At 30.7% G+C, this 11,415-nt stretch overlaps 1 protein-coding gene across 1 annotated transcript in view; it reads left to right on the top strand.

Annotated features, from left to right (window-relative positions):
* Positions 1-4,234, top strand: part of LOC108690836 (transmembrane and TPR repeat-containing protein CG4341-like) — a gene marked incomplete at its 3' end in the record, with an annotated part of 241,424 nt that extends 237,190 nt beyond the window's left edge. Inside the window, exon 6 of the mRNA XM_018198348.1 lies at positions 4,149-4,234. Within this exon, the coding sequence (XP_018053837.1) occupies positions 4,149-4,234 (86 nt within the window). The remainder of the gene's footprint in view (positions 1-4,148) is intronic.
* Between the last annotated feature and the right edge of the window lie 7,181 nt (positions 4,235-11,415).

Below are 11,415 nucleotides of genomic sequence, written 5' to 3'. Positions count from 1 at the left end.
TTTTTTTTTTTTTTTTTTTTTTTTTTTTTATACAAAACTCGTGACGCGTGATTGTTTTATGAATCTGTAGAATGCACTGGCACAGAATACATTGGCACCTACTAGATGGCATAGACAAATTATTCGAAAGAATTGTAATTTTTTTTGTATTTATGAGGCATATTTTCTGTCAGGAAGCACATTATCCCGTTTTATTCCATGTCGATAATTGTATAATAATAATGTTTAACAAAAAAAATTTATTTTTTATTTTTCATACGAAACTAACATAGCATCCATTGCTGCTTTACTTATAATTAATGCACATTTCCATAGTTTGCATGCATAATTTGTACATGTGTACAATAGTCTGATATGAAGAATCAAAAAAATTCCTATAACGAAAAAAAAATTCTTATAAGATAGCGCTGTAGTTATAATTCTCTCGAAAGATTTCTTATCTTTAAATAACTTTTTCTTATTTTTAAATAAGAAAACTTTTTTTGGATTTTATTTTAAGATAGAAATTGATGTTTTTCATTAAAGTCCGTTTTTTATTTTAAAATAAAAATTAATTTAAAACAAAGATTTAAAAAACGTCTTGAGAAAATATAAGAAATGATATTAAGAATGTTCATATTTAAAAATATTGTAAAAGAATGTAGCCGAGTTATCGTGCAAACCTTGACAAAATAGTATAGATACATATATTAAGAAAAACGTGCAAACGCACTTGACTTGCATGTATTTGTTTATCGCATACATGCTTACATTATCCGTAACTTTATCAATTTTGTGACGAGAAATTTTTTACATACGACTATATAATAAATTAGGGGTAGTCAATCCTTTTGTCTAGCATGGAGGTTCGCGAAATCTTTAGTACTCTTTTATAGAGTATTTTACTTTTATAGAATCTTTTAAACAATAAATATCGTACTCTTAATCATACTTTCTTCTCTTGCATTGAAAGTAAAAAAATTTCGTTTGTTTAATAAAGTTTATTTTACTGAGTTTTGCTTTATATTAATCATTTTAAAAATAGTTTACCATAAACATGAACAGAACAAATGTAATTAAAGAGTATAAAAACTAGATTTTTAGTGAAGTACAATTGCCATTTTATCATGTCATTTTTTATTTTATTAATTTTTAATTTTTGACAGCTTATGCTTGTTTAAGCAGGTCATTGACTGAGAATGTCTTTGTGTGTCACTAATAACAAGCATGTCACGGTTTGGCCACATGTGACGCGATTTGCTAATGATATTTAATAGATAATTAAAAAATTTTTTTTCTCTCAAAAATTAATTATCTCTGTTACAAATCGATATCTAACGTCGATAATGATTTATACGGGCGCGTCTTACGCTTCTTTTTGAGAACTTGTAAAGACTCCTTTTTTGTATTTTATAACGATCCGACTATATTAAATAAAGTTAAGTTTTTTTCAAGTACATTAATCGTGACGTTATTGTTTTCGATTATCTCGACATTGCAACAAGAGGATCTCCTTAAAAGGATCTCAAACCGAATTCTAACAGCATCGCTATTTTATCAATGCGAAATGTGACTTCCGTATGATTTACAAATACCGATAAATACACATTCTTGTATATTATATTTATATTGCACGCACAAATTTGAATAAATTTTTGTAATACATTTTCGTATCGAATTTTAGTCTAATTTTAAGAATTCAACATTGTTTTGTTCGAGTAAAATGTAAACTACCATAAATATATAATTTTATCCAAATTGTTTTTATTATTAAGCAAATGTTGCGACTTGACAATTGTAGACGTCATATTGGACTAAGAAATAGTAAAGATCTCAATTTAAAAAATTTTTGTCATTTTTGGCATTTCTTGTGTGCTAGTATTAACGCCTATACTTTAATTCTGGAAAATGATTTTCAAATCTCTAAAAATAATATCGATATCATTCTACGAAAATTATTATTGTTTAATCAGTAAAACAACAGTAACAGATGAAAGTTGGCTATGTGGAATTTTGTTTCTCTATTAAGGTCTTCGAGCTTCAGTGCAAATTTTATATTTGGTCCCGACTATATAAAAATCTAAAAAGAATTTTAAAAGCTTTAACAATTAGCTTTTACTATCATAAAAATCGGATTTATTGTATTTTATTTATTTTTTACAAATTTAAATTTAAATTTTCTGCCGGAATTCACAATCAAACTATTGACTGTGCTTTCAATCAAAATGTTGATGATTAACATTTTCTACGAATTAATTTTTAATCTATTATAAAAAGAAACTTTATTATATTGTAGTAAAGCGTTATTTTTATTCATGCGATCTCCTCTGTTATATGTTTGAAATATGATAAGATTTACATACTTATGAGAGAAAAGTTTACTAAATCGCCGCAATACATGGTCTGTAAATAGTTGGAGAATTGAATGACAAATTAAGCAAAATACTAGTATAATTGCAAATTAGCGCAAATTGGAGATTGTTACAAGAGAAGGAGTTGGTGGATGTATATGTGCACGCAAGTATCTTCGTCTTGTTGAAAGTTAACGAACGCAGAGTAGCGGCTCGTTAACGAACAGGGATTCTCTTCATCCTACCGGATCGTGTGCCAGAAAAGAAAATATTCCATCCTCGGTTCCTCTTCCTCCACCATTTTCACTTTTTTTTAACTTGTCGCTCGTCGCAGGCTCACAAAGCGCCTCATTAGTATAATTTTTTTCGATGCCACGTCGCGTCGCGTCGACGCGAAGGTTTGGTTTGCGCGCTAAATGTATCCGTAATTTTGACAACAAATTGTTTCTGAGAAACGAGGGAGACATTTTACAAATGCCTCGAAATAAGCGAAGAGATTTCTAGTAATTATTAACCCGTGAAGATTCAGCGACTGTCGGAGAATTTTGCTGACGTTAATTTATATCTCGACATTAACGAGCCTGGTGAAAAAGGCAATATAGTCTCTCGCGTGAGGTGCAGAAATGCACCGTAGTGGAATGCACAGCAAACTTTGTTCACTCAGTAATTTACGAGCCAATTCAAATTGTAAACGCAACGCGCTTCGTTAGAAAAGTTCGCGCGGTCGAGATTTTGAAGCGCGAACCAGCGTGAATCTTTATAAACAATCTCCATAATAAATCATCATAGACACGTACACGGACTACATATATCTATATTTTTCTCTTTTTCTTTATTTGCGAAAATAAATACTGCCTAAATAACATGTAGAGTATAATCCTATTTTGTTGTAGTAATTTGAAAAATATGAGAAGATACGATATGCGAAGCGCAAATATTTTCCGAGCCCCGATATGGACTCTCGTGTAAAATTCCGCTTGACTCTGATCTCCAGTCGGGAAGTAAGAAAAATAACGCAACACGCGAGGTAAGAAAAATAACTGTGCGCCATATCGTCCAGTTCGATTTCGATAACGCGCGACGAGAAAAATATATCAGCGACAGTGCTTGCGCAAGTCGTTCACCCACCGGCCGGTCGACTATACTTCACTTATCGACAAGTGATATTTTCATCGTTTTTCGAATGACAACTTATCCCGGAAGATTAATCACCTCAATGCCGAAGAGGTGAGTTCTTTTTAAAATATGTAGCTTCGCGAAAAAGTTTCCCTATCCCTGTTTATATATTGAGTACTACGAATAGCCTTATTGCGCTCGCAATTTAATCCGACCGCGTAGAACGAAGCGACCACACGTGCGATAAGTCATTGCCCCTCTCTCTCTCTCTCTCTCTCTCTCTCTCTCTCTCTCTCTCCCCCTCTCGACAAGTAATATTTTTATATCGCTTCTGAAAGTGACGTCCTTCGAGAGAAGATTAATCGCTCACTGTCTAAGAGATGGAAAACTTTGGATGTTTGACATTTTGATATTATATTGCTGAGATGTACTCTTCTCCTTTTCTTTTTTTAAACTTGAAATATACCATACATAATAGTAAAAAAATATTAGGTATATTATTAATTAATTTACTTTGTTAAATATAGTCGATTTTCTTAATAGTGGAAAATAATATTATTTAATTTGATATATTTACCAATCCTTTGATTAATCTTTTCTCTTTGTAGAAATAACAATTATAATGATATATATAAAATGTTATGGTTTATATTAAAGTGATACAATATGTATTAACAAAGGAACTTTGTTTCTCTGTTACAGGGGCATCTTACAACAAGGCAGAAAGAATTACGACGAGGCGATTTTGAGTTATCAACGAGCCATTCATTTCCGACCTTCGTTAGCTCGTAAGTCCTTTAATTACATCTCCTTTTCCGACTTTAGTGACCAACGTCGTTGGCTTCATTAGCCAGGTTCTTGAGTCTACGATCATTCGTATAACTTAATATTTGAACGTTATTAACGCTTATTTGATGGATTCGCGTCGTTGCCGCTGATCGATCGTCGAATAATCCTTAACGTCACGAAAATATATACTATCCGTTTATACGCATCAGTACTAACATCTTTACGCGAAATGAAGACTGTCACAAATGTTTTATATTATTCAAACAGTGTTAATCCGTTATTGTTGACACTTATATTTAATTTGTACGCACTTCTTTTTATATCATCTGTGATTTTATTTGTGACGCAATCATTTTTATATAGACTTTATCGCTATTTATTTTTTTACATTTTTATACACTGAAGTACTACATTTACACATTCTCTACAAAATTTATATTTTTGTTATGTGAATATATTACGTTCACGAACGCATACCCAGATTTTTTCAGACAGTCTTCCAATTGCTTCGTGAGCAGTGTTTTTTTTTTTTTTTGTAAGAATTTTTTGTTTCTGAAGAGGATTCTCAATGAGAGAGAGAAAGAGATGCCAAATATATGTAGGCAAAATATAGGATATCATTAATTCTTATATGATCGATCAACGATTGAAATATAATATATTTTACGCATCAAGATCTTGGCTCTCATATATTATCTTTATTTATCGTATTATCTTTATTTATCGTAATTTTTACGATTTAAAGCCCTTTGGTTATATATTTTTTCTATTCTTATTGTTATATTTTTTTATCCGATATATTTATTAATTCTCTCAATGTTCTATTCTTTAATAATACGCTTATATCTTCGAACCTTTCTTACTCCACTATCACGTGTTTCGGCCATCATTTTTAATCAATATGATAATTAGAAATGTAAAATTACCGTGTGACAATTAATTATGATAAAAGATAATTTAGTAACTCGATAACTTTAGTAAAATTTATTATTTTGATAGTTTGATATGCACAGATGCACAGATTCTCTTTTCTGCACTAACGCATAAAATAAAACAACATTATTCTCCTATACGCATGCGCACTTGTTGCTGTATGCTCCAACATTTATTTACGCGTATTTCGCATGTTTTGTTTTTAATGTTGCCTCGATTATTCTAGCTACCCCCTATAATCTACTAACTCTGATCTCCCTTACCTGCTTATTTAATTTAAGAAATTTCTGAAATAAATAAATTTAATTTAAATCCCGCAGCATACTGAAATATTATGAAGATAGATGCATCTTTTCATAACAAATGAATACTACTAATATCAATATTTGATTCTATTCTACACAGTATTAAAATATTTATAGAGAATAAGTTAAATAAGCAATTTTACTTATTTTAAGGATAAATGCTCCTTTTGAATCTTATATCAAAATTTTTTTATTTCTGCAATTTTCTTTTAAATTATTGTTTTTCCAAAATTATCAAGTAATTTACCGTAACTTATCGAGTAAGTTATCATCATATTGAATCAATTTTTTTAACCTATAATTATAATTGTATACCATAGAGATACATATAGTAAAGTGGAACTGTAGTTAAAAATCGAGTTAAGTTGGTTCAAATTTCGATAAAGTCCAGACAGTATGCAAATATAAAAATTTGAATATAAGACATCTTAAAAACGTCTTAAAGACACTTTGAGTCGTTTTTAAGATTATTTTATGTCCTAATTTTGGACATGTAGGCATTTTTCTAAAATTTGGGCCAAAATTATCTCATTTTATAGTATTATCTCAACACTATTTTTTCGGTTTGCTTTACTTCTTGTGTAGTAAGCTCCCTTGGGTCCACATATATAGCCGTGCTTACCGTTAGAAACTGAAAGATCGGCTCGCGTCCTTAACAAGCCGCTTTTTACCCGGGAGACTCAGTCTTTATAGCCTTAGACTTGAAGGTGTACATCGAAAAGGATTCACAGGAGGCAAAAAGAAAAAAGCAAGGAGAGAGAAAGATGAGCGGCTCGTTTGTTACACGTATATCGATACAGTATGGACGATCTGCGATTTACTTTGGCCGACGTGGGAGCGGTTTGTTGCCGCACGAAATAGTTTGTCGTGTTACAATATCGATTTTATGGCTCCTTCACGTACCATTCCGAGGTTTCCAGTCCCCAGATGTTTTTCGTCCGTAAAGGGCGATATCGGTACTAACCCAAAAGCGCAATTGGTACTATGGGCACATCTGCAGCGTGAAACGGAACACAGAATGCAGATTAGATTTCGACGCTTTGCGTGCACGAGGTGCCTCGTAAACATTAATTTTAATGGCAGAATCTTGAGCGCATTTGTAGTATAGATATCTTCTTGTAAGGAAAATGTTGTATTCAATGTGTTAGAATTTAACGCACTATATGTTTTTATAGTTAATAAAGTATATACTGTCATATTGATATATCTTAAAATCAGCAACTTTTAGTGGAACATTTTTAAAATTCTAAATTGAAACAATTCGGTACATTGATTTCATTGGGATAATCAACGTGCATAATTTCAATTTTTTTCACGTTATATTTTTTATTATAATGTATTCTTTAAAACTGTGTCAAATGTTCGAAATTTGCAATCCTAATATAGTATAAATTTCATTCCTTACCAAAGTTATTACATTTTAAATATATTACATCCCAATTTATTTGAAGAAAAGTGTCACATCTCTAAATTTGAAATTTGAAGACAATTTAAAAAAGACAGTTATTCAAACATTTTCATTTTTTAACTGTCACTGAGAAAAATGTCTGATTGAAAAGGGATAAATCAGAAGATTCTGATCAAGTATATCGATTAGAATTTCGTTATTTCAACTAGAAATCTAATAGATTTAATCGAAAAGTTCTGATTCGTTTATTTTTAACCAGAATTCCAATTAATCCAACTAGACATTTTTATCAATGTACTAAATAATATCACAAACGTGAAAGAAGATGTATCTATTTCTACAGATAAATGAAAATACTTACCTTCTAACAAAAAATGATATAATCTCCATTAGAATTTTATAACTATTCCAGCATCAATAATATTCCTTCACTGTATATCTAATGCAACAATGATTCTTTATTATAAACAATTATTGTGATCAAAGAACAAGCAATATATCTGTTTTCTGATGGTAAATTGAAAGAGAGCTACAAATGTGTCAATAAAAATGTAGTCTTTAGGGTCGATTTTCTTTCATTATCTCAAAACAATATTAAATTTTTACTTATGTCACTTTTACCAATGTGTGCAGCGATATATAAACTTTCAATATTCACTGGAATCTGAATGGCTAATAAAACTTTATTTAATTTCATTCCGGACGTTTACTAATAATGAAAAACATTGGCACTTGGATGTTTTTAATAAAAAAAAGTCAATTTGAAATTCATAAAAATATCTGAAAAATCTTGCCCGATAAAATTTTAACATCCAGCATATGTACCATGCGACAGATTAATGTCATGTCGGATTTATCAGATGTACATCGAGAAAAGTATTGGCGTTGCAAACAAAGAATAACGTGCAAACGCATATGCGTACGCGTACACACGTAAATCCGAATGACATGTTCAAAGAGAGATATAATTTTGTATAAATTTATACGCGGACGGTTTGCATGCGCAATGAGCTTTGGGTAAATGACGGGAAAACGAATATTTACCGCATCGGCGATATGCGGGTGCGAAACGGTGGTGAATTTGTGTTACACGACAGCATGCATACTATCCATATACGACGATTTGCTTGAATCGATGCAGTATTAATTATTTACGAAAGGAACACTGTTTCGTACAGTATAATATCGATTTTATTGCTTCTTTATGAGAAATACCTGTTTTCTACGATCTGAAGCGTTTCCCATCCGGAACGAAATGAAACGATTCGTACGAGCGCGATCGAATTCATGTAGCTTATTGTTAGACATCATAATCGGAAAGAAAAATGAAAATAAATGCGAAATGTGTTCAATTTCACAGATGTCGTTCTTCTATATTAATATATTTCATTTTTAAATCGAAAGATATCTTGCGATAGACGGTTATCTCTCTGTAAATAACTATCATAGCCATGTCTCAGCGCAAAACTCTTAGTCTTATATATGTTGTTATTTTTCTAAGAAATTTATATTTTGAAAGAAGGTTCTCTCTGCAATATTTAAATGACATTTACAAAGTACAAGTTAAATATGGATTATTCATTCTATATTCTTCTTATAGAATGAATCTCTTTAATTTCTAATACTTATGTTCATTTGGCAATAACATGCGAATCCTTTTAATACCTCTAAGATTTCTGATATCTAATTATTTTTAAAAAATTGATGGAGACAAATAGTTAGATTTATATACATGTTGCATTTAACAGATTGCCGATTCATTGTGTATCGTAACGAATATCCTAACGAAATGTTAATAAATTTTCCTAAATTGTTTGTCACACTTGATGTGTTCTTGCATGTGAAAATGAAAGTTGCGACAATGTTTGCAAAGTTACCTATATACATTGCCCGCATTTGGTAGCCCGCATTTGCGGTTTCTGTGTTGACCGAACAAAAATGACCAATGCAAACAATAAACAAATGTTCACCAAGTTACTGGCTGACAATATTGACTCTCTCTCCCTCCACCCTTCTTCCCTCCCCCTCCTCCTGTATTCCTCATCTTCTCCCCCTGGATGTTAAAATTAATTAGAATTTAAACAATTTTCTCTTTCTTTTTGTGATTTTTATATTGACTAAACAAAAATGACCAATGCAAATATTAAATAAATATTGTTGATCAAGTTACTGGTTGACAATATTGACTTCTCTTGCTCCGCTTCCCTACTTTTAATTTATTTTGTTCTACTTCATCATTTTTAAACGCGCAGATATCGATTGCAAGTAAAAAGTTAATGGAGATCATATAGATCAATACTCATATGTGTGCACGGAGAAAAATGTAACGTATATACACTCAAATTCTAGTAAATTGCATAGAATTTGCAGGTCCGTATAAAGACAGGCTCCTACTTATGTACAATAAATTTTATTATGTATAAATTAATATGTACAATATATAAAACCCATAATAAGATTCGGTAAACTTTTTACATTAAGAGATTGTTATATCATTATTATCTTTTCGATAATGATATAATTGATCTTGATATAGAGATCATGTTATAGAAATGAGAGTACCGTTACCGATCAACTTTTCCTTATGAATTAAATAGCGACTCATATAGTTTTCGAGATATATTTATATAAAACCTCATGCTAAACCTTTCCATTGGAGGCCATCTCTTCGATGGACTAATGTTGTCAAGGTTATAACTCTAAGTGACCTTCAAAAAATTTTAGATGGCAGTCGTTGTTCAAAAATTATTAACAAATAAAGTTTAAAAAATAATGTCTTGTTTCTGCTATATACTGACGGGCATACGACTTTCCACGCGAAGCGAGATTCATTCCCCTCCTCCGTTTAGGAGAAAGTTGATTGCTATTTGGCTGGGGAGAAAGTGGGGAACATCCCCTTTTGCGTGGAAAGTCAAACGCCTCTAAACAGGGAGAGAGATGGAATGGATCTATCCATCATATGACACGAAGTGTCATATACAGAAAATAAAAATGAAATTTTGAAAATAAGTTTTATGTAAATATAGCTCTATAACTATATGAGACCGTACAATTAATTTATAAGAAATAGTTGATCAATGTATCTTCACTTCTATAACTTTATGTCAAGGTCATCGAAGAGGTGGCCCTAATGTAAAGGTTTACCTAAAATTCTTTTTTTTTTTTAAATATTCTTTTGAATTGTGACGATTATTCTACAAAATTATAATCCAAGTCCAGAATTATTCATTGAAATAAAAAATATCATCAACAGTCTATACTTATCTGATCACTAAAATTGAAAATGAAACAGTTTCTTCTTCAAATTTTAATCATTAAAACTTTTAATTCTCTGTAAAAAAATTATTTTTATAAAAACACAACTCAAAATGTGTCATTTTTGTAAAAGATATTATGATCTCTTTGAAAAACAACACGAATGCTATTGGAGGGATTAGACTGTAGAGTTTAATTACTTTACTTTTGATGTCTATAATAGAATAATCTTTATTTAATTCATTTATGATAATAACTCGAAGATCATATTTTTTTCAAATTATATTACTTTTGAAGGAAATTATATAAAGGAACTGTATAATCTAATACATTTTTTCAACGCTCTATTCATTTTCTTCATTCAGTTTTATAAAAAAATCTATCTAATATTTTCTTGACACAGGCAGCAGCTTAAATTTGTAGGTATATCCAAAGAAAAAAAATATTAGTCTTTCAACTTTGAGAACAATCAGAAATTTAATGATCCAAATTTGGGATACGGAGGATAAACATAACCATGAATTTCAAGTTGATCTTTTTATTTTTCAATTGCAAAACAATATTCCGTAATATTATCGTAATAGAAAAAAAAAAATACTTTCTGACCTTCTATAGCTGCGGCCCGTTATATTCACTTCAAGTACTGAAAATCTATAATATAATATACATATAATACGTAAACTAGATTTTTGATACTCGCAGTAAATAATGAAATGCACTTATATATGTACACGGAATTTCAAACGTTCATAAATTTTGAAGTAGCGTGCAGTTTTTCAGCATTAAAAATTCTATTACTGATGCTTAGTACGGAATAAAGAAAAGAAATGACAAATGATATTATTGTACAATGATGCAACACAAGTAATTGAAACGTTGCACACGATTCAAAGCTGAATCTCTCAAATCGTGTGTACTACTCGTGCTACAGCATTGTAGAAGATCTTATACTTATCAATCAATCCTCATACTTCCCTTTCACACGTTTATGCCGTGGATATCTATCGTCTATCGATAGCAAACTAATCGGTTAAAACCGCCCTCTCGATATGAGTAATGGCCGATAAAAGTTGGCGCTTTAAACAAGCTTAAAAGTTGCCGAGGAAGTTTACTAACGCATCGACTCGATTATACTATCGACTGAAAAACGTGATATCTTATACCAAAAGATTAAAATTTATTACGAAGTATACGAACACGCTTGTAAAAGCGTGTAGATGATACCATTCAGTGAGAAATAAGCACTTGACAAATATTTTGACGTAATCATTAATAAACT

The sequence above is a fragment of the Atta colombica genome, unplaced genomic scaffold (genome assembly GCF_001594045.1).
Source record: "Atta colombica isolate Treedump-2 unplaced genomic scaffold, Acol1.0 scaffold38, whole genome shotgun sequence".
Lineage (NCBI taxonomy): Eukaryota > Metazoa > Arthropoda > Insecta > Hymenoptera > Formicidae > Atta > Atta colombica.
Note: the sequence above shows the minus strand (reverse complement) of the source record. Positions and strands in the feature narration are given on the sequence as shown.